The 23,138-nt window shown below is 48.5% G+C and overlaps 7 protein-coding genes across 7 annotated transcripts; 4 read left to right on the forward strand and 3 right to left on the reverse strand.

The window, feature by feature from the left end:
- Positions 1-139: 139 nt before the first annotated feature.
- BKA55DRAFT_496305 (Choline/Carnitine o-acyltransferase-domain-containing protein) lies at positions 140-2,829 on the reverse strand (the record flags this gene model as incomplete). The annotated part of the gene is made up of 3 exons (XM_046186358.1): positions 140-291; positions 352-2,343; positions 2,394-2,829. The coding sequence occupies 3 exons, from the start codon at positions 2,827-2,829 to the stop codon at positions 140-142; spliced, it is 2,580 nt and encodes an 859-aa protein (XP_046056449.1).
- A 3,265-nt stretch (positions 2,830-6,094) lies between these two features.
- Positions 6,095-8,325, forward strand: BKA55DRAFT_532325 (major facilitator superfamily domain-containing protein; the record flags this gene model as incomplete). The annotated part of the gene is made up of 7 exons (XM_046189323.1): positions 6,095-6,366; positions 6,416-6,798; positions 6,853-7,328; positions 7,376-7,414; positions 7,464-7,521; positions 7,574-8,025; positions 8,077-8,325. 7 exons carry the CDS (start codon positions 6,095-6,097, stop codon positions 8,323-8,325), a joined length of 1,929 nt encoding a protein of 642 aa, XP_046056450.1.
- A 609-nt stretch (positions 8,326-8,934) lies between these two features.
- BKA55DRAFT_549327 (uncharacterized protein) lies at positions 8,935-10,095 on the forward strand. The gene has a single exon (XM_046191200.1). The coding sequence runs from the start codon at positions 9,066-9,068 to the stop codon at positions 9,879-9,881; it is 816 nt and encodes a 271-aa protein (XP_046056451.1). The 5' UTR covers positions 8,935-9,065; the 3' UTR covers positions 9,882-10,095.
- A 2,274-nt stretch (positions 10,096-12,369) lies between these two features.
- BKA55DRAFT_658683 (heat shock protein 70 family) lies at positions 12,370-14,796 on the forward strand (the record flags this gene model as incomplete). Its single annotated transcript, XM_046197526.1, has 3 exons — positions 12,370-12,637; positions 12,705-13,380; positions 13,582-14,796. Exons 1-3 carry the CDS (start codon positions 12,570-12,572, stop codon positions 14,794-14,796), a joined length of 1,959 nt encoding a protein of 652 aa, XP_046056452.1. The 5' UTR covers positions 12,370-12,569.
- Positions 14,797-15,432: 636 nt separating this feature from the next.
- Positions 15,433-16,089, reverse strand: BKA55DRAFT_498674 (uncharacterized protein; the record flags this gene model as incomplete). Its single annotated transcript, XM_046186574.1, has 1 exon — positions 15,433-16,089. The coding sequence occupies one exon, from the start codon at positions 16,087-16,089 to the stop codon at positions 15,433-15,435; it is 657 nt and encodes a 218-aa protein (XP_046056453.1).
- Positions 16,090-16,916: 827 nt separating this feature from the next.
- Positions 16,917-20,066, forward strand: BKA55DRAFT_630621 (RNA12 protein-domain-containing protein). Its single transcript, XM_046196946.1, has 3 exons — positions 16,917-17,434; positions 17,490-17,735; positions 17,789-20,066. Exons 1-3 carry the CDS (start codon positions 17,167-17,169, stop codon positions 19,888-19,890), a joined length of 2,616 nt encoding a protein of 871 aa, XP_046056454.1. The 5' UTR covers positions 16,917-17,166; the 3' UTR covers positions 19,891-20,066.
- BKA55DRAFT_731900 (kinetochore CENP-C fungal-like protein) lies at positions 20,067-22,661 on the reverse strand. The gene is made up of 4 exons (XM_046201211.1): positions 22,433-22,661; positions 22,153-22,355; positions 20,536-22,101; positions 20,067-20,479 (listed from the first exon to the last, which is right to left on the reverse strand). The coding sequence occupies exons 1-4, from the start codon at positions 22,504-22,506 to the stop codon at positions 20,358-20,360; spliced, it is 1,965 nt and encodes a 654-aa protein (XP_046056455.1). The 5' UTR covers positions 22,507-22,661; the 3' UTR covers positions 20,067-20,357.
- Between the last annotated feature and the right edge of the window lie 477 nt (positions 22,662-23,138).

Genomic DNA, 23,138 nt, shown 5'->3' on the forward strand with positions numbered 1-23,138 from the left:
TTCGTTGCAAATATCAACAACTGTAAATTCACCACTTTCAATGCTTACACCTAGGTGTCCCGATATAAAACATGAGCCCCTTTAACTCCATGCAAGAACCACGACCACGCTATGCAATGAAATATGTACGATATAATGATCAATAATCACTCAATCTAAGCTTCTTTCCAATGTCACGACGGCGAGCCTGAGCAGCTGCAGCCCTGTCTGAAGCGCGCGTATCGGTCGACTCAAACTGTTCATTGCGAGCCTTGAGAGCTTGCAAAAGCATACCAGCATCGAAGAAGCCATCTAGTTATCAAATTAGTACATCATCTTGAGAAGACTTGAAAAATAAAAGGAGAAACTTACATCCGCCCATTTCATCATCTTCACTAAAGGTGCTACTCTCGTTGGTGGGAGACGTAGTGCCAGTCGCAGATCGCAGGCTCTCAAGAGCGGTGATGGGACGTCCTCGAGACTTGATGCGGCTCACGAGCTTGGGCCTCTCGAATTCCACCTCGCGAGCGCGGCTCACCTTTCCTGTTGACATCTTGCGGTTATCGATGCGTAGAATGCGACGGACCTCAAGAAGATAGCTCTCAAGGGTGTCAACAAAGCGTTTTGTCTGACGGTGTTTGCTAGCAACACAAATAGCGAGTCCTTCATCCTTGATAATATATCCGATACCAAAACCATCCCCTGATGTAGGACCGAAACCGAACTGGCGAAGACAAGGGTTACCACAGTTGGAAGTCGAAAGGATTGTGTTATTAAGCTTATCCCATCCAGAATCGGCAAACAGAAGAGGAAGTGGGTTCTGGTCGCGCGATCGAGAGTTGACGCTGTAGCCGCGATCTCGTGTAGGCCTCACTTCAACGCCATCAACAGAAGGGAGCGACTCGTTACCAGGGCTTCCCACAGGCGATCCTGCTTGATCTGAGTATCCATCTCCCGGACTAGAGTAACCATTGCTGTTGAAACCACTATCAAGGTCATCATCCAAGCTCCTCTGCCATACAGAGAATAAAGCGTAGAGATGTCGGTCACAACCTTCGGCCTTCAAACATTGTCGGGTATTTGCGGTGTGCTTCTGGCAGGCCTTCCTGAGTGCCTCAATTTTGGCATCGACAGGATTATCAGCCCAGAAGGCTTGGACAAAATCAACAACCTCTGACGACACGGTTCTGATCGCCTCAGTCCGACCGTGTAGGAACGTCTTGGTCATGGCTGGTTCGTATGTACACTCGACGCGACCATAAAGCCCATAGTATGCAGCTTGGAAAGCCATCTGAACGAAGGCATCTGGAGAGAAGCCCATGGAAGTGATGAAGTTCTTTCCATAGTGGCCGAAGTCCAACGTCTGGAACTCGTTCTGCTCAATGAGATCTGCCAATCGAGTCTCTGCAAAGCGAACGGCGACGCTGAGCTCAGGGATCATATCCCACTCCAGCTTTCGAGGGGTGACACTGACATCTCCAAAACTCTCAGGGTCGCGCTTAGAGGGATCGGGACTGGAAGATGCCCAGAGCGAAGGAGCCATGCCATTGATTGTGCGGGCGAATCGAAGAATCGTATCTGTATAAACATCACTGGCGAATCGCAGAACTGTGTGGCCGTCGACACCGGTATGCTCAAAGTTGATGCCGGCACTTCCGTTCTTGCAAACAATGATTTGAAGCTTGTCGTACCACCGGTTGGTACATGTGCCGATCTGAACACCTTTCTCTATCTCGCTGGTACCGCAAAGCATGTTCTGGCAAAGGGCTGCAGCATCTGCGGGCTCTGTGTAGTCGAGACAAAGGACGAAGAGGGCCGTGTCTACGATTCCGAGTGAATCCGCATTGTTGGAACCAGGCTCGCTGGTCAGGACATCTCGAAGGCCTGACCAAACCTTGCGGTTCTCAGTGCTCAGAACTCCCACAGCTCCTTTCGCAGCGTCTTGGATAGGAACTTGAGTCGCATCATCGACAATGGTCTGCAAGTTGATTGAGATATCCTTCTCGCTCATAATGACATCTGAGTTATCATCCAAAACATCGAACCAGTAAAATTGGCCGTGGCACATGACGACAATGTGTTTCGACTCAGGATCTTGCTCGATTTGGCATCCTTCCTCAGTGGGAACTCGTGCAGTGCCAAAGAGCCTCGAGAATTGGTACATGCAAAGAGGGGTTCCCTTGACCTTGTCTGGAGCAAGCTCTTCCTTTCGTACCGCACGGACGAACTCAAGTGATGAAACGACCAGAGAAGCAGCACGAGTCACTTGATCATTACGAGCGGGAGTTGGGTCATCTTCAAGCAAGAAGAAAGGGTTCAAGTTAAGGACAACTGGGTTATCAAAGTTGAGATAAGAATCATACCCTATGAAAGTTAGTATTTTGCTATAAATCAGACGTGGTATTCTGACATACAGAATTGTTCGATGTAACTCGTCTTTCCCTGAGCATATGCCTTCAATTTCTCCTGTAGCTCGGGGCCATCGCTCTTCAGGAATTCGTTTACGGCATGCTGTGTCTCTGCATGTTCCCGGGCTGTCTGGAGCGGCTTGAGAGCTTCAAGATACCGCTTGCAGGTGGCCTCGAGTTCAGGGATGGGAAGCTTGGGTAGTTTATCCTGCCCAGAGAAAGTGATGCCACCGTCTTTCCTTGACTCGTTGTAATTGGCCATTGGAACACGGGTATAATCGCCGCTAAGTCTGGGAGGAGATCTGCGTCGTGGTTGAGCAAGTTCGGGAATATCGGGAAGAGTTCGAGGAACAGTAGAACCAGCAGGCTTTGGTGCGGAAGTTGGGTCAGAGAGCCTGTCTCCAAGAGGTTGAGGAGGAGTGAAAGTGCGGACTTGAGTCATGGTGTTAGTCGGGAGTGATGGAAACGAATTCTAGGCGTAGAGAGGTGACACGCTTGTGCTAACGTTGAGTCCGCGAAGAGCGGTTCGGTAGAAGTAGTGACAGTCCTCTTGAAGGAAGTAGTTTGGCATTAGAAGTGCTTTCTTGAATGGGAGGAGATGAGTGATGAATACAATAGCCAAGACCAGCCAAGTTGAGAGGGCATATGGCTCTGATATAAGCAGAGTATTGTGACCGAGCTGACTTAGACAAGAGTCAAGTGGACCCTACATGCACCCCATGCACACCCTCTGGACTTCACCCTCAGTGTGTGATAGACTGGGGTAGCCGAACGTGAGGGAGAGCATCTTGGGGAGTGAAAACAGCCGACGGCTATGATAGGACAAGAAGGCCCAGGACGGGATTTGGCAGTATGAAACGCCTCCGCAAGTCCGATAACAACAGGTGCTCAGTGCCGAAACGTGGGATCAGGGAACATCGAGGCAAACGGGTCTGGCATAGAACTTACCTAGAACGGGAGACACTGTTCAGTACAGAAAGGCGAGAAATCCCCGAGTGACGAGAGCCGGTGAAGATGATATCGGTGCCGGATTTGGAGCCCGTATTGTGATGGTTATAAGGGGATAAGACCGGGATGAAGACAATGAGGCTACCAAGTAATGAATCCTGTAAGGACAACCGGGTGGCATGCAGAAGCGAAGGAGGTGCGGTACCTGGCTACGTAGTAGACTAGAGCCTACGAACGGTTCGCCACGACGCGTCGCTGGTTCTGAGTGTGAGTTTACCGTTACGGACGTTTCCCGAACAATAAAGTGATAAGGTTGGTGCTTCGGACGACGGGATGTACAGAATATGGTTACCAGACACAACCGTGACGACAAGTAGAGTTGATAGATCGAAGCCTAGACCGGAAAGGATCCACTATCAAAGGCAGTTGGAGGTAAATAGAGTGCTTTTGACTGGCTGAATATGGTATATCTTCAACGCTTCCACAAATGTCGCAACGGGGAGTAACCGGCGATCAAAAGACGGCAAAAAAAGCTTTGAAACCCCGGATTTCAGTAAGCGGCTCTGAGGGGAAACCGCTCACTTGGGGTCATCTCACGTGGCAAAAAAAGCAATTGTACTCTCTGATCGATTGTCTTTCCTTCTGCATGCACGCGGTGTTGGAATGTCCCAAAGAGACCGTCGAGCGCTTGTGTCTAATGGTCTGGTGTCTCTTATCGAATTTGAAGGTACGTGGTGCACCATGGTTAAGTGTCATGGGTGAGCTAAAGTGGGCGCCTCATGGAGAGCAGCAAATCGCAGCATCATGTGCCGCACTTGCAGGCTGGGCTGACGATGGTTAGCGAGGCTCATTCTTTCATTATTTCTTTGCTTCTTAAATGGTCAAGAAGAAGCGTATTGTCTAGGCAAGGAATATGCTGCGTCTTCTAGAAGTCGTTTGTGATACTTGAACTGTTCCTTTCCACAATCTTCTGCTTTTCTTGGGGCCATCCAGGTGTAAGAGAGTTGCCTAAAAGAGCTTGTGATGCTTTTCGGTGTGCGGCAAGAACAGAGCACATGCCGTGGGCGAACGACAGACTGGAAACCTACGATTGCCTGTGTAAGCTAAACAAGTGTGTGATTTTCCGGGGTCACTTGACATTCCCGAGGGCCAACGGAGCCGGCTGTCGATGGTTTTGGCAGTCTGGATCTGCAACAGGTATAACGACGAAGCGATATTAGCACTCGATAACCAGGGCCTATTTCGGTTCGGTCCAAAGGACAAAGGACGGTAGTGATAGAGCTTATTTCGTCATAGCTATGCTCCGACACCTTGGCTCCCTCGCTCCCGCAGTGGAGAGCAGCACGGGATCACCGTAGTCGCAGCCGCAGCCAGACTTTTGAGGTGCGAGTGCGAGTGGCTAAAATAAAATACCCAGGGATGATTTGAGTGGCGCAAAGGAACTGTCGTATTGAAAGGCTTGCAGATGTTGTTGATTGATTGAGGACAGCTTTTGAGGAAGGCAATTGGAGGGGAAAGATGGGGGATCTCGTGGGGTAACCCTGTCTGTGTCGCACCTGTCCCGTGAACCGTACTTGCTTCAAGGAGAGGCAAGAAAACTTAGGACCTCTGTCCTAAATTATAAAAAGACTGAGGTAAATTTAGGTAAATTTAATATAGACTTAGGTAGAATTTTAACCTAATTATTTTTTATACCTGAGTTTAGAGTTAGAAACTTTTTTGCTCTCTAAGGCCTAGTTGATTAATATGTTCAGTCCTTTTCTTCTTGTAACTATATTGCAGTCTTCTTCCATGAATAAGTAAACGCGTCGTTGTGTTACTGTGCTGTTTGCTCTGTGCCGTATGATATGATGTCATTTGCACTCCGGGCGCCCGGCGTCTCGGTTGTCCTCATACGGATCCGTTCTCCGTTTTCGGCTCCGCTCCGTCCGCTGCCGGCAAAATGCAAAATGGCATCGGTCCGGCGCCGACAATTTTGATAAAATGTTTGGTCGTCCGCACATTTCTCTCGAATTGCAATTTAGATAGTTTACTCCATATGAAAGCATGGAACCCATACACTGCGATGTTTTGTGATCCCCTGTTTCTTGAACTTTCAGAGACCCTACATAACGGACCAATTTAGATGGTTGATGGCTCTCTCTTCCGAATGCGATAACTTATCATATGCCATAGCCCGTATAATGGAATTATATCTATAAAAAAAAATCCACAATGAAGGTCTAGCAAGGAGATGCCCGAGTAATTCGGCATAACATTGTTGAACAAAATATCCCATCAGAGTAAGCCATTCGAGCAATGCACTAGCCACTTCTAGTTAGCCATTCGAGATTACATGCTGGTTCGAACACAGCCCTACGAACCTCATCTCGCATCAACTTACGGACAAATAATCCCACCGCGTTGAAACATTTTGGCACTTCTTATTGGTTTTGATATTTCGTATTCCTCTTGAATAGGAAACCTCATTCGAATGCTTGTCTTTGCGGGTTGAATGCTTCGCCCTATCGACCCACGCTCTATGCAAACTGTAAAGTACGTAGATAGGAGAGAATGCGAACGATTAGCAGTTATGGAGATTCCGATGTTGCTCAGGGTGCCTCCAAGATGGATATATATCTACAGGTTTCATGCCTCGATCTCGATTTGAACATCATAATTTCATCACCGCAAATACTCAATCTCTTCAACGTGAACGATATCTCGGCCTTTAACTGACACAGCCCTCTATCGGCCCCTCTTGTATCTTCTATATCACTATGATCTCGTTGGCCAGAAAGGCCATCAGGGCCAACCAGCAGCGCAAACAAGCGCAGGCAAACCAAGTGCCAATGGAATTGCAAGAAGCAGGATCTGACGCTGCTAAGCAAGCACCTCAACAACCACAATGTCGACACATGGAAGCGTATGAATCTTCGTCTGGGAAATGTGCTGGGTGTGCATCAGAAAAGAGGGCCGCAAGAATATATAGATGGAAGATCATCCTCGGCCTCATGGCACCCTTTGCACTTCAAGCACTCGACTCGACAATGTATGAAAGGACCCGAAAATTACAGATTTGGACTGACACTATGAAACAGCATCGCCAGCGCTCTTCCCTGGATTGCTTCAGACTTCGGTGAGATCTCACAGCTCAACTGGATCGTCTCAGCGTTCAACCTCACATCTGCAGCCTTCATCCCTTTTTGGGCTCAAATGGCTGATGTATTTGGCCGCAATGCTTCTATTAATGCTGCTATTATTCTTATGCTCATTGGCAGTGCTTTGTGTACTGGAGCCCCGACAAATGCCTTCCCAGTCCTGCTTCTGGGTCGTGGATTTCAAGGGCTTGCAGCAGCTGGTCTCAACGTTGTTGTCCGCACCATTCTTGCCGACAGAGTTTCTTTACAAGAGAATGCGAAGAACTGGGCCATCTTCTCACTCGTTGGTGGTGTCTCGTATGGACTTGGCCCTGTCATCGGCGGTAAGATCACTTGTAGCTACAGTAGCTCTTTGAATACAGCTAACATCAGCTTAGGATACCTCACAAATGCTGACTGGAGATGGTGTTTTGCCATCAACCTCCCTATTGCCGCCGTCGCTCTTATCATCGTCTTCTTTGTCCTGCGCAAGGAGCTTCTCGGTCCTCAACCCATCCCTGAGCTCAACGAGACAGCTGAAACTGGCCGACGAACGAAATTCGTCGGCCGACTCAAGACTGTTGATGTTGGCGGCCAGCTTCTTTTCATCTTTGGCTTTGGTCTCGTCATTCTGGCTTTGACTTGGGGTGGTGCGACATATTCTTGGTCATCACCCGCTGTCATTGCTCCTCTAGTGCTTGGAATCATCTTTGCTGGTGTTTTCTGTTATTGGGAATATCTTCTTGCCCCTGGAAATACCATGGCTGAGAAGCTGCCCTGGCAACGAGCAATGCTCCCTTGGGAACTAATCTCAAGTCGTGATATTGGACTTCTCTTTTATTGCGAATGTGCCACAGGAATTGGCATGTATGCTGTAAGACTATCTTGTACCCATGGTTATTCCCTTTCTAACTTGTTCAGGTACTCTATTTCTGTAACATCTACTTTATTGCAGTCAGGGTAGGTCTTATTCAGATTAACACATGAACTCCTTGCTAACGATCTTCAGGGTTACAACTCTGACAAGGCTGGTGTCCAACTTCTCTATTTTGTCCCTGGTCTTGGAGGTTCGTTTTATATATTGTTTGTGGCTTGAATTTCATACTAACACCTTCATAGCCGGTGTTTATGTCTGCTCCTTCATGTGCAACAAGTGGCCTCGCATGACCTTCCCCTGTATCTTTCTAGGAACACTCACCGAAGCTGTCGGTCTGGGCGTTCTTGCATGGGCTATCTACGCGAACAGACTGAGCGTCACTTATGGAATGATGGCCCTTGTTGGCTGTGGTAGTGGTATGCGTTTCATGGCTTCGCCACTTCACGGCATTGGTCTTTTTCGACACTTGCGCGCCTCTGTCATTGGGCTCATGGCAGTTGCCATCCCTTTTGGTGGTACTATCGGCTTGACTATCATGTCTACAGTCTTCAACAACACTTCTGGGCTCGACTCTCATAGCGACTTCAGCAGCGTACATTCTTCGTCCGGTAGTGCAGCAAACGAGCTGGCTGTTCATCAAGCCAAGATGGGTGTTGTTTGGGCGTTTGTCGCCATCACTCCTCTCGTCGCACTGGTAAGTTCTGGAAATTGTTCATATCCTGGATGGGGACTAATTCAGTATCAGGCCTTCCCGATAACATGGTTCATCGGAAACGTCAAGCTCGGCCAAGGTCCCCCTGGAGAGGATGGTCCTACGGACATCGTGGTGAAGGGCTCTTATCTGCTTAAGCTAGTACGAGGCCAGGAAAAGTTGAAGATCGAGAAGAATGCATATAGGCTCAACAGCTCTCACAGTGGAGCATGGTCAGAAGCTGCAGCTTCTGATCGGAGCGTTAACGCCTCAAGACCTTTGCAGGGTTCCCAGCAGGTGTGACCCCCTGAGAGCATGGAGGGATGAATCTGGAGTCGGGTAAAGATACTAGAGTTGGTTTTTATTTAGCGATTAGAATTCCTATATAAATATAGAACTTGAATTAGACTTCACTTATCGTTTAGGCCCATGACTCGGGGTGTCTTGAGCCATCACGGTCGTGTTTATATACAATATCTGAACGTGATTCTTGATAATTGAATCATACGATGCCGTCTATTGTCTCTACGTTGTTCCTCAATCCAAAAATCGTTCTCAGATTTCTCTCAAGTTTGACTCTCTACCCCGGCCATGGTGAAGTGGTAGGTTCATGGGATGCATGACCATCTCGGTCAGGAGATAATCGAATAAATATAAATTGGGGAAGAGGATAAATATCGAAGAGCCTTGTGAACTGAATAAGTACCATAATCAAGTTCGTTTGAAAGTGTCAAGGGATGAAGGTGAATGTTCATATCCGCGAATCACCAACGACTCGCGCGTATCTGGATCCAATTTGAAACCAAGCAGTGATTCGCTGAGATAGTGTAAGTTCGGGGAGATAAATCGCCTGACCTTGAATTTAGGAATATTGCGGGAAAACACGAATGCGTCTTTGTTTCCTTCTCTTCACCTCTCTTCACCCCACTAGCCATCACAGTCCGTTCGCTTCATCATTCTTTTAGATCTTCTATAAGCAGCTCTTATCGTATAATTCACCTCTTTTGACCAATTGACTGACACCCTTGTAATCAATAATCAATATGAGCGATATCGATATTGAGGAAGAGCAAAGCCCGAATCCAACGTTTTGGCTCGAGTTTCGCACTTTTGACGATGGCCTCTCCTCACAAGTCAAATCGTCATCCACTCTCACCGCATTTCCTCAATTCGCACAACTACCGCCCGAGCTGCGCCTACGAATATGGTCATTACTCATTCAACCCCGCATTATCGTCGTCTGTTGTCTTCAACGCGATGAACGGCTTGATCAAAGACTTTATGAGTTGAACCAACGGTCGCATGGAAGATCAGTGCCTGTACTATTGCACATCAACCGCGAGACGCGATATCTAGCTTTACAGCATTATGAGCTTGCCTTTGGATGGCGCATTTCGAAGCTCCTTTCAGATACGCCCGTATCTGAGCCGCCACGCGTCTGGTTCAATTTCGCTCTTGACGCAGTCTATCTTGCAGGTGAACTAGAAGCATACGATATCTACGGGTTTAACTCGGCAATGGTGTATTTCTTACGACGGGAGGACACTCATAGGGTCAAGCATCTCGCATGTGTACTCTCGGAGCTCGGTTACGCGGAGCAGGAAAGTGATCAGGTGTTTGGATGCTTGTGGCACGTTGTCGATGGGTTTCCTGCTGCGAAGAAGGTCTTGCTTGTGGTAGGTGAAAAGGATGAGGAGGCTTTGAAAGGAAGTAAGCTGTTGAGTACAGATAATGTGATGCAGAAGATATGGAATGGCTTCTTGGGTGGATCAGCAACGGAGACAAGTTCGAGAATGGCGGATAAATCAATGCTGATGATCGAAGAACACGATCTGCCGGGGTTTATCACAATGCAATAACCTGGCCTTGAGTCTAAGCGAAGTGAATAGACGAGAAGAACCACATAGATACTTTAGTCTATAGTCTCACATGAGCTTTTACCTCCATTGGCTTGGACTAGGCACTCTTACCTAGCAGATACCGACATGGGACGGGGTGCCTATGCGTATTAGATGGATCTTGACGTGTGGGGATAGTGTATACTTAGAATAGAGCTTTCGAGACTTATACCAGTTGCATTGCATATGTCATGACTGTTCCAATGCGTGGTTGCTTACGGTGCAGCGGATAACTAGTTTGATAGTAGTTTACAATATCAAGTTTACTTTCAGCGAATGAATTAAGGTTATGTCGGTAGATTCAGTTCAGTTTTGCCGTTTCTTTGACGTTGAGTAATGGCACTTAGCAAGATTATGTGTCTTAACATCAAGATTGAAGCTTCATATCCCGAGCACATGGCAATACTTTCAGCCTGAAGAAGCGTATGTGAAAAGCGCCGTGCCGAATATCATGGCACCAGTTCGAAAGCCCATCCGTCCCATCTCGATCCATCACAGGAAAATCAGCAGACCTGAGGATATATTTCATCATAATGCTGTCTAAATGTCCCAAATCGGGTGTTGAAAGCTCCAGGGTAAATGCAAGTCAGAAGCGAGGATCCATCTAATCATGCAACCACAGACAAGCCGGTTTCTAGATGGAGCTAATCACGACATGGAACCCCACATACGATCCAATTGTTTGGGGTCGCCTCCAAGCGAGAACAGAAGCCGAGAGGCAACTGCTCCATCAAGAAGGAAGAAGAATTAAGAAGATATCAAAAATGAGGCGAGGGCAAATAACAATTGGAACCACGATTGCTTTGTAAGGATGAGCTGTTGTGCTCTGAGCTACCTATCTGCCAGCTGTACCTACGCTGTAAGGTACAGTTGGTGCCTTGATGAGGCTGCCGCAGTGAAACCCAAAGCCCAACGACGAAACTGAATTACACAAATAATGGCTTGAAATGGGCCTCAGGGGTTCTGCCGGTTGCCTGACAACCAACGTGCCCAGGCAAACAACTAACTGGGCAGGGGTCCTTGAATTCATACGCCACGCCTCAGCCCTGGGGTCCTGTGAGCCCAAGTGGATGCGCAGAGAGCCGTGGAAGCGCTAGGAAAACAAGTCAGTTTGTCGCAAAGATGGAGGCAACAGAAAGGAAAGACAACAAAGGAAGAGTTTGGAGATTTGGATCCACCCGGACAAAAATAATGGGGTCAACTGTAGGTGTTGTAACGGCTGTTCAAGATCATATGCTTTCATCACGGTTACCGACATACAGCGAGCAATTGAGCTTCGACGTTGGTACAAGATCATATCGATTTCAGCCTGATAGACTACGATCGAGATACAGGCAGGGTTGTCGACGATGATGAATCGCGCAGTAAGCATTGGTCACTCTGCACTAGACAGGTTCATAGGGGCAGATATCTGACTGAGAAAAGCCATGCATTTGATGTCCTCAATTAATGACTATGGTATTGTGATAAGTTAATGAATGAGACTACTGTAGATACGTGGACCACTATTGAAGTATCCCCAAACACGAAAACAGGCCTGCTGCATCGCGAATACACGCTGTGCAATCCAATCAGTTGAAGCTACCCAAGTAGCGGTAGCCAACACATGGACATCCATTGTTGGATACCAGGACAAGGCATCCAATATCTCTGGTCGAATGACAAGCGTATTCTTGATTCTTTGGAGCAAAATCTCAATAAACCGACTTTGCCAAAACCTCGATTATCAGAATTTTCCCATTGATTGCCACAAAATTATCCCGATCCCGTTATGACGCTCCATGATGAAGAGGCAACCTAGAGTTTTCGCAGTGCTAAACCCCAGGGAGAGAAGAGCGACAGAAGATGAGGGAGCGCCGTCTGAGGAGGGGCACGAAGAGGGAGCTACCCGTCCAACATGAGGTCGATTGGTGGGGCAAAGTAGTCAGTACAGAGATCTAGGTGATGCCTACACTGAAAGAAAGGTAGTGGGAACATGAAGCTCTAATCCTTGCTCGGATGCCCCGCGCTGGAAGATTTGGGAAGCAAAAAGTTTATGAGGGCATGACATCAGTAAGATGAGAGCACAGGGCAACAGGCACAAGATACGGGGTACCAGGAGAAGCTGTGAGATCTGGAGAGAAGAGACGGAAGCTACGGGAATAAACACGATGAGCTCTTGTGTCTTGATACCTCATCAGGAATCAGCCAGAAGCAATCAAAGATCCATCTCAGGTTGCGCATCGTTTGGGAGACGCAGTTTTTTTTTAGTGGGGCGAACCCAGATCTGCCTGTCTGCCAGGTGCACGCAGCTGCTAGACGCTTCTTCAGACCCCTCGCCCCCTCCAAAGCACGCCCCCCAGCAACGCCTAGCAGCGCCCAGAAAGTGGTAGACCCCCCTGCAACACCAGAGAAGCTCTCCAAAGTGGGCTCCTTTGGAACAGCGCAGAACCGCATCGAACCTTGGCACCTGCCTTTATTTAGATCCTTTTGCTCAACTCGCTCTGTTCCGTCTTTCTTCTCACAACATCATCACACTCAAATACCCTTTCAAAAGTCTTCAAATAACCGCGATCCTCCATTGAAGCAACTGCGATTTTCTTTTCCTTTTTCTCCTACTCTACGATATAATCTCTACGCATTCTACACACACCACACACATCACACAAAATGGCTCCCGCCGTCGGTATCGATTTGGGTACCACGTACTCTTGCGTGGGTATCTTCCGTGAGGACCGGTAAGTTTACATCCAGAAAAACCATCATGAGTTGCAATGGAAGGCATGACACTAACTCTTTCCCCAGATGTGATATCATTGCCAACGATCAGGGTAACCGAACTACCCCCTCATTCGTCGGTTTCACCGACACCGAGCGTCTGATTGGTGATGCCGCCAAGAACCAAGTCGCTATGAACCCCCAGAACACTGTCTTCGACGCCAAGCGATTGATTGGTCGCAAGTTCGCCGATCCTGAGGTCCAGGCCGACATGAAGCACTTCCCCTTCAAGATCGTCGACAAGGGTGGTAAGCCCGTTATCGAGGTTGAGTTCAAGGGCGAGACCAAGACCTTCACCCCCGAGGAGATCTCCGCCATGATCCTCACCAAGATGCGTGAGACCGCTGAGTCTTACCTCGGCGAGACTGTCAACAACGCTGTTGTTACCGTCCCCGCCTACTTCAACGATTCTCAGCGTCAAGCCACCAAGGATGCTGGTCTCATCGCCGGTCTCAACGTTCTCCGAATCATCAACGAGCCTACTGCTGCCGCCATTGCCTACGGTCTCGACAAGAAGGTTGAGGGTGAGCGCAACGTCCTCATCTTCGATCTTGGTGGTGGTACCTTCGATGTGTCTCTCCTTACCATTGAGGAGGGTATCTTCGAGGTCAAGTCTACTGCCGGTGACACCCACTTGGGTGGTGAGGACTTCGACAACCGTCTGGTCAACCACTTCGTTAATGAGTTCAAGCGTAAACACAAGGCAAGTTCAATCCCTTCCCCGTTTCCTTTTCCTTCTCCTCAGAACACGCCCTGAGTTTTGGCGAGTTTTGGTGATGTTGTCAAAACTTGACCCCTCCATCATAAACTCTCCATAAACTTAGAGGACCCACACTAAACTACCCCACATCGTACCCTTGCCTATGATCAAATCTTCATGAACTTATACTAACTCATTCTACAGAAGGATCTTAGCACCAACGTCCGTGCTCTGCGACGTCTCCGAACTGCTTGCGAGCGTGCCAAGCGAACCCTCTCTTCTTCCGCTCAGACCTCCATCGAGATCGACTCTCTCTTCGAGGGTATCGACTTCTACACCTCCATCACCCGTGCTCGTTTCGAGGAGCTCTGCCAGGATCTCTTCCGATCCACTATCCAGCCCGTCGACCGTGTCCTTACCGACGCTAAGATCGACAAGTCCCTTGTCCACGAGATCGTCCTCGTCGGTGGCTCTACTCGTATCCCCCGTGTCCAGAAGCTCATCACCGACTACTTCAACGGAAAGGAGCCCAACAAGTCCATCAACCCTGATGAGGCTGTTGCCTACGGTGCCGCCGTCCAGGCCGCGATTCTCTCCGGTGACACCTCCAGCAAGGCCACCAACGAGATCCTGCTTCTCGATGTCGCCCCTCTCTCTCTCGGTATCGAGACCGCTGGTGGTATGATGACCAAGCTCATCCCCCGCAACACCACCATCCCCACCAAGAAGTCCGAGGTCTTCTCCACTTTCTCCGACAACCAGCCTGGTGTTCTTATCCAGGTCTACGAGGGTGAGCGTCAGCGCACCAAGGACAACAACCTCATGGGCAAGTTCGAGCTCACTGGTATCCCCCCTGCCCCCCGTGGTGTCCCCCAGATTGAGGTCACCTTCGATCTTGATGCCAACGGTATCATGAACGTCTCCGCCGTCGAGAAGGGCACTGGCAAGTCCAACAAGATTGTCATTACCAATGACAAGGGCCGCCTGTCCAAGGAGGAGATCGAGCGCATGCTTAACGACGCTGAGAAGTACAAGGAGGAGGATGAGGCCGAGGGTAAACGTGTCGCTGCCAAGAACGGTCTTGAGTCTTATGCTTACTCTCTCCGCAACACCCTCTCCGACCCCAAGGTCGAGGAGAAGATCGAGGCCAGCGACAAGGAGACTCTCACTGCCGAGATCGACAAGGTCGTCCAGTGGCTCGACGACAACCAGCAGGCTACTCGTGAGGAGTACGAGGAGCACCAGAAGGAGCTCGAGGGCAAGGCCAACCCCATCATGATGAAGTTCTACGGAGCTGGTGGTGAGGGTGCTCCTGGTGGCATGCCCGGTGGTCCCGGTGGCTTCCCTGGTGCTGGCGGCCCTGGTGGTGCTCCCGGTGCTGGTGGTGACGATGGTCCCACCGTCGAGGAGGTCGACTAAATTCTTTGATACCCCAACAACATCAGTCTCGACTTCTAGAGTTGTCATGTGTCCAATGATACAATGCGGAGGCTAGGGGTCTCATGGGATGATATGATGAGATTAGATTTTTCTGTTTTGTTTTGCGACTTTCACGGTTATGAAAAAGCTCGGTGGTTTTTACCCAATGTATTTTAATGAATCGATGAATCAAGATATTCACAATACCTACTTTGTCTATCCCATTTGTGACATGTTTACCATTGCTCATGATGAATATAGTGCTCGCTTGTTGCACAGCTTGCAAGATCTTTGGTCTTGTCAATGCTCTAACGTCTCCATCATCTTCATAACCCCATCAACTTTATGGCCCAAGTTAGATAGATGTGATGATGTCTGGTCTCAGGTATGTCCAGGAACGATCAGCGAACAAGATATTCGATACACCAATGAATCATGGTCATATTTCAGACATCCACCACAAGTGCCATTGATTGGTATGTTGATGACATGATGAAGAGTAGTTTCTGAACAGTCTTGAAGAGACTCGAACACATCTCACTCTAGAACAACCTCTGGCAACCGCCCGAGGATAATAATCGCAGCGATCTTGTTTAGGAAATTGGGGACTTTTCTATTAATACAAGAACAAGTTGATCAATTTCGTGGCTCAACAGGCTCATTAAATACTGTCCCTTCTGGTACCTTGTCCTCTCTACTCTCCCAAACATCCTCACTACTCGGCTTCCCAGGGCCATACTTTGTAAACTCCTTCGCGCGATAATAATCCCTAATAGCCTTCTCCCGCATCTCAGGAGAGTAACTCTTGGTACGCATGCAGAACCAGAAGTCATCCCAATGCTCACTGCATGACCTCATCTCACCGTAGCGATACACGGCATTGAATTGTCCACCCATGGAGTTGCATGCCCATGCTTGGTCGAAGGCCTGACGACAGGACATGTCTGTAGGGAGCAGGGCTTCAGAGAGGGCGTCGCGTGGAGGAATGTCGGCGGGTGTAGGGGCGGTTGAGCGGGTGGATTTCTTGAGGGAAAGCCATGATGATATTGTAGAGGGGGTGGAGGATTGTTGTTGTTGGTCTTCCGTTGAAGAAGGTTTGACGTTCTTTTCGGCTTCAAATAGGTCGATGAACTTTTGGATTTCGGGATCGGTATTTGAGTTGGATGGGGCTGAAGTTGAAGGATTTGAAGTTGTGGTTGTGGTTGTGGTTGTTGATGTGACAGCATGTGTCTCTTTGACTGGCGCAGCTGACTTGTCCTCACTGGGAGGTGTTGAAGACCATAGCCAACCCATTGCGACGTTTTATAAGTGGTAGATTCGATCAAATATATCCTTCAAGTTCCTCGTGGTGGTTGATGCGAATATGCTCAGAACCTGGTGGAGAGAGAAGAAAAAGTATCGATATCGCAAAGTAATGGCGCGACTGAAGCTTTATTCTTGCGATGAATGCAGAATCAACTGTCCAATTGAAGTTGTTGAAGCGATATAATCTGACTTGAGTCTTGTGAAGCGCAGATTGTTCTGGATATTGGAGATTTGGTGATGAAATGCGACGCTGGGATGGATGCATTAGGAAAAATAGATCTGCCGTATTCCCGAGGCCATCTGATCGATTAAGAAAGAAGTTCAGAGTTCTCATATCATAACTATTCTAGAATAAAAAAATCAATACGATATTCTAATCCGTAAGATATACCGTTTTCAGGCCTGGCTATTATGCTGTGATCTAATATGCATATGAAGGGTTGGATGTCTGCCCTGATAGCCGTGTTTCATGTGTTAACACTCTAGCTATTTCTTGTCACAGAGGGTTTAATGAAGACCACTGACAGGAAGTTCTAAACAATCACTCTCGTAGTCCAGTTGACATACCTATGCTGAATCAAAATTGAATTCTCCCTTGGCGAGTTTCGTGAGGTAATTGAAGCATCATCGTGATCTCTATATCATGGATCGGATCATTGTTTGGTGGGGTTGATCTTCACATGGGCGTTTCAGCTTCTGGACAAAGGCAACAAATACCTTTTTTAAGAAGTATATATATATCCTTATCACAATAGTGTAAGTAAATATGAGATTAAATCTCTGAGAAGCATAGTGATCATAAATAATTGTTAATCATACAGCGTGTTTCAAAGTAGGTTGGGAGCTATTTATCTCAAGGCCGTCCAGGCCGAGACTCAACTGCCATTCTCAGCTTATGACCTCATTGGAGGAAGCTAGCCGCAATGCGACAGCTCCAAGCTAACCCTTCCTGCCAACAATTCTATACCCTAATTAACAAACTTGATCTCTTCACGATCCTGAGAATCCTCTCACTCTCTCAACCGTGGCTTGTTGCAGCATGCGCGCTGTTGGGATCGAAGCATCATGATTCCAAGCCGAGGTCTTGCGACGGCGGCGCTTTTCGCAGCCCGACGGCCCCTCATATCATCAAGATCCCTCGGATGTGGCTTCGCAGCAGCTTCTCTTCGACAACGGCTCAACCAAAATGCGATAAACCGACCCGTTAGTCGTGTGTGGGAGAGCACAGTCGTTAACCCCGAGGATGCGGTTCCCCCAATTGCGCCTGAAGAAGGTGCTGACAAGAGTGGCCATATCACTACACAATCCAATGAAGCCATTCTCTTTTTCGATAGTGAGTTTCCTTACAGAAGAGGCACCACCTGCTTCTCGGCTGACAAGAACTTCAGATATCTTTCCCCTCAAACTCAGTAGCGTTCTCATGCGCCCTTGGAAATCGGACAATGACGTCTCGGATCTACTCAGACGATTCGAATCTTCTTCTTTAGGCATTCTAGACCCAATTCGCCTTGTGAAAACAGCCATTCCAGAAGACCTGCCAATGAAAGTGACAGAGATCTTACCACGACTCAAGGATGGAGGTGCATATGTCAAATTCATGCATGACTCCAACATAGACCCTGCCGAAATTGAAGGTATGTTTGCCCTGTCTGGATTCATCTTACACATTTACTAATTCATCTGCCAGCTCAGTTAGCAAGTCGACTCAAAGAAAAGCCCATAAAACCTTGGTTCTCCATCTTTCGTCCTGTCAACGCCCGTCTCGTACAAGGCACACCATGGTTAGAAGACCTGTACAGGTATCCTACCAGCTTTATCAAGATCGAGTTTGTTCCTCCAACTCCCGGTACCACACCTGAAGAGCTCCCTGAAGAGACGCTATACTCGCTGTTCCGCAAATATGGAAAAATCGCAGACATTATACCACAGCCAACCGACTCAAAGGTCACGCCACGATATGCCCATGTCATGTTTCCCGTAACAAGAGACGCTATTATGGCTCGCAACTGTATGCATGGGTTTATCGTCAATGAGGTCTTGGGAGGTGGCAAGAATGGAACTAAGCTTCGCCTGTCCTTCGAGAAACGTGTCAAGGCCCACAGTATCTGGAATTGGTTGACCAACCATCCACGTATTGTGATACCTGTCTTCGCTGCTCTTGCAGCTGGTCTCTCGGTTCTGATTTTCGACCCTATTCGAGAATTCTTCATCAAGCTTCATATTCAGCATTCTCTGGAGTTCAAGGATTCTCGAATCTACAAATGGTTCAAGAAACAGTCTGGCAACTTTGGCTTATCAACCAAACCCAAGGGAGGTGATGGCCTCGAGGAAGTCTGGAATCACCGACGAGATGCAATTGACAAAGTTCAAGGCTGGCTTGACGAAACATCTGACACATTCATCGTTGTTACAGGACCCAAGGGCTCAGGAAAGGTTGAGATGGTCATGGATCAGGCTTTGGAAGGCCGAAAGAACGTGCTCAAGATCGACTGCAGACGCATTGTCGAGGCCAGGGGCGAGGCGGGCACTATCAAACGTCTTGCTACAGCCGTTGGCTATCGTCCTGTATTCTCATGGGCCAACAGCATGAGCAGTATGATCGATCTAGCTGTTCAGAGCACCACTGGCGTCAAAGCTGGCTTCTCGGAAACTCTCGAGTCTCAGTTGACTAAGATCATGCAGACCACGACCGGTGCCCTCAAGGATGTTGCCGTTAGCTCGCGTAACAAGAAGGATAGCGACTACAAGTTGTCTGAGGATGCTTGGCTGGAAGCTCATCCTGAGCGTAGACCTGTTGTCGTCATCGATAACTTCCTCCACAAGGGCGAGGAAAACAGCATCATCTACGACAAAATAGCTGAATGGGCAGCGACTGTCGTGCAAAACAACGTCGCCCATGTTATCTTCCTCACCACTGACTCAGCCTACTCGAAACCCCTGGATAAAGCACTGCCTGATCGACTCTTCCGTACTGTTTCCCTTGGCGATTTGGCGCCTGAGGTAGCAAAGAACTTTGTTCTTAGCCGGCTCAAGGATCAACTCGCCGCTGAGGAGAAAGTACGAAAGGAGCAAGGAGATGAGGAAACTGAAAAAGCACCTGTCCCACGCCCAAACATGTTTGAGCTTGACCAGTGTATCGACACTCTCGGTGGCCGTCTCACAGATTTGGAGTTCCTCGCCCGGCGCCTACGAACTGGGCAATCTCCCAAACAAGCCATGGAGGAGATCGTTTCTGAGACAGCTACCGACATTGTTCGTATCTACCTTCTTGGCAAGTCTTCAGAGATTGAGGACAAGAAATTCTCTTCTCAACAGGCTTGGCATCTTATCAAGTCGCTCGCTCAAACTCCCAACCTACGCTATAACGAAGTCACCCTGTCGGCGCCATTCTCCTCTGCAGCACCCGCAGCTGCCTCAAATGCCGATGCTGCCATTGAGAGTCTTGTCAGCGCCGAGCTCATCGCCGTCAAGACGCATCAGGGCCGACCCATGACAATCACAGCTAGCAAACCTCTGCACCAAGCTGCCTTTTCCGTCCTGCTACAGGACCGTGTCCTTCGAGCCAAGATGGACTATGATGTTCTCAACGATTCATCAAAAGCCGAAGCTCGCTCAATCGAGAAGGTAGAGAACGAATTGGCTCTTCTGGGCAGCTTGCCTCGTCAGACAGCAGAGACAGCAGGACGTATCAACTTCCTGCTCCGCAAGTTAGAAGATAGCCAAACCAAGATCACTAAATGGGACAAGGAAATGTCCACTTTGAAGAAGCTTCTTAGCGAGGAGTTTTAATGATGGGTTGCATATGCTTGGGAAGGACTATCTTGATTTATGATGACTCCTCTCTAACTATTGCCACTATATAAGAATAAGAACATCTGAAATTCATTCAAGTCTACTAGAATTTTCCGAGGCTCAGAAGGGTGGCTATGGATAAAACTTGTCATCTTATAATACGACAGCAGTGGTATTGCTTTTCAGATATGGTTACAAGAATCTTGCATTAACATTGAAATTTCATCTGTCATGAATGGTATACAACTAAACACGCCCAACCGAACATAAATCATGAAGCCGGTCAAGAGCCGTCTCCTTCAAGGCAAATCCGACATAATGCACCCCCATTTTCATGCTTTTCTGCCAATGATGCTCCTAGGTAAACAGTTGCTTAAAAAAGAACACCCGTCATTTATGCCATAAATCAAACAAGTGGCATAGTCCACCATTGACATCCCACAGCTTCACTGTATTAATTACTCCTAAGCCATCATGGACAGTTGTGATTGATCGGGTTCTGCTGGTTGAGCTGATATTTCACATCCTTGAGTGAAGAATATGCGAGAATCTGTATCGTAGTCGTTTGTTATGCTGTAGTAGTTTCCTAATACACGCGGTTAGTCACTCAGCAGATTCAAAAAGGGGAGCAAGTTGACATACCTCTGGGAACAAACCACATGCCTCCAGCGCTGAGTCGGAATGAAGCCTCGTTCACAGTGACAAGCACCTTTCCAGTATGTACAAAGAAGACCATGTGCATCTTTCGCGAGTTCTTTGGCCGCTTCTCAGAGCCAGCAGGTAGATCCACGACACCTGCACCCATAAAAGGGGTTGTGAGTGTCTTGGCCATGCGGAAGGACACATTTTGAACAGCACGGGTCTGGATAGCTTCACCCGATATAGCAACTCGATCCTCCATGACCTCGACGGGTTCTTCGTCTCCAGGAGGATTCGTCTCGTGCTCAGGCTCCCATAAGATGACCTCGGCGTTGACGACACCAGGATTAAGCTCCCACTCTTCAGGCTCAACCACTTCAACTTCTCGCACAGGCTTGGATTTCGCCCTTCCACGTGCTTTGGTCCTAGGCTTTGCAGGCGGCTCTTCTTGAGGTGCGCGGATAATTTCTTTGATGGTTGACAGCACAAAGCGATCACGGCCAGAGACGTCCTTAAATTCCTCCTCCTCTTGAACCACCTTGTCGCCTGCCCACCAATTCAGTGGTCTGAACGAATGTCTCCCAGATCTTGTCGTCTTAACTTCGTCGGGGTTATGACGAACAGAAACAAGACCGCGCTTCTTGGGCATCGGAGGTCTATGTTGAATCGCTGCAATCGATGTATCTCCCACATCGCCTGCGGTCTGTGCTTTGGGTTTTCGTCCAGGTCTCCCTCTGGGTTTTGGCTCGGCTGCTGGTGCTGGCTTGGCAGGTTTCGAGGGTTTAGAGGCTTCAGTTCGCGGTCTCTTGGCTTGTCTGGGGGATTCTTCAGGTTCGGGCTCTGTAGCTTCGTTGTCTGGCTCTTCATCCTCCTCGGCCTCTTCTGGTTCCTCTGGCACTGGTCGCTTCCGTGATTTGGGGCCAGCTGACTTATTAGGCTGAACTGCATTCTTCGGTTTTCGTCCCCTTCGACCCTTGACTGGCTCTGGGATCTCTTGAGGCTCTTCTGGCTCTTCTTCAACGGGCTCCTCCTCCACGGGCTCTTCTTCGACTGGTTTGGCCTTCGCTGGCCTTCCTCGTCGCCCTGGCTTTTTTGGTTCTGGTTCTGCTTGTTGTGACTTGGCTTTGGCTGATGCTTTGGTGGCCTTAACAGGCTCCGGTTCAGGCTCTGACTCGTGTTCTGACTCGTGCTCTGAAGAGTATCCAGCCAGACCGTCAACCAATTCGAGAGACTTGTCGAGGAGGTCCATATCATCCGCAACGCCGCCCTCTTCACTGGGTTCGGGCGCATCTTCCGTTTCATCAGCGTCCTCCTCATCGTGAGTATCGCCATTAACTCCATTCGCCGTAGCCTTCCCGCGCAAAGAGGGGTTTGCTCCAAAATCGATTTTCCGGGTCACAGTAGCGTCGCGATCGTTGGAATAGGGTGCTCTGGTGGGTGAGGAGAGATGTTCGAGGTTTGGATTTCGTCGAGGAGAAGACATTAGTGTAGTCTTTACGGGCGATCGACTTCGAGGAATGGGATGCTTCATGCCTCCCCTAAGTACAGTCTGAGGTCCCGGTCCAGGAACTAGAATGGTGTTAGTCAATGCATTTTATGGCTGCAGGCTTTCGAGCGCACTTGTTTCAATGTCCATATCTTCACTGCCATCTTCGTCCTCGTCCTCTCCGCTTTCGTATTGGTCGTTGTTTGGGTCTTCGTCCTCTCCATCGTATCTTTGATCAGATCCGGTTTCATTTTCTGGAGAAGAAAGAAGGTCGTCCAAAGGTTGCATGCCATATTCGTCGCGATTACCTGTGTCTACCAACTCGACACCAGTTTTGCTACAAGAATAATTAGACCCTGCAGAAATATAGGCAATGATAGAATGTAGCGATTCAAACGCGCAATATGTACTTACCGACCGCGCTCGCCAAGTTTGTAAATGGCTTGCGGTTCAGCAACTTCGCTGCGCCTTGCGCCTCGAGGTGCCATTTTGTTTATTTTCCACCTGAACGTATGCTATATCTTCTTGGATAGAGAAACGGTGTCTCTTATCGCGACGTCGAAATGAATGGGTGGGGTATGATGAGAATTGGAAACAAAGACGCGACTGGTGACGCGGTTGTGGATGTTGTTTGGTGGTGACTTTTAAGCGGCGCGCCCAAGTAATTGAAATCGAGTGGTGCCCGCCTGGAGCTGGGGGCGTGTTAGAGGGTCATAGTTGATTTGACCAGTGAAATCTTACATGGGCACAGTGGGCTTAGGTATGCTTCAGTATGACAGCCCGGCTATAACTTGCTCAGTACTTTATGTATTTCTTTGTATGAGGAGTTCATGGTGAGAGAAGAGCTGTCCCGTAGATAAACTGCGCACATTTTCTTGACCTAAATTCAAGAGGGAGCTCAATAGATCTACTATATCCGTCTTTGAAGTGATTAAGTGGATGCTCTCAGTTGGCCAGTACATGTGGCTTGACGTATCATGGCGTTGTATAAGTGTATGCAGTGGCTTGCCTACTTGCTTTCAACGGGCATCAACGACAATATTTGATGACATGCCTCGAAGAAAACGAATTTAACTCTTAGTTAATTGCATAAATTGATATTGATTAGGCTTATCCGATC

The sequence above is a fragment of the Fusarium redolens genome (genome assembly GCF_020744475.1).
Source record: "Fusarium redolens strain MPI-CAGE-AT-0023 chromosome Unknown BKA55scaffold_1, whole genome shotgun sequence".
NCBI lineage: Eukaryota > Fungi > Ascomycota > Sordariomycetes > Hypocreales > Nectriaceae > Fusarium > Fusarium redolens.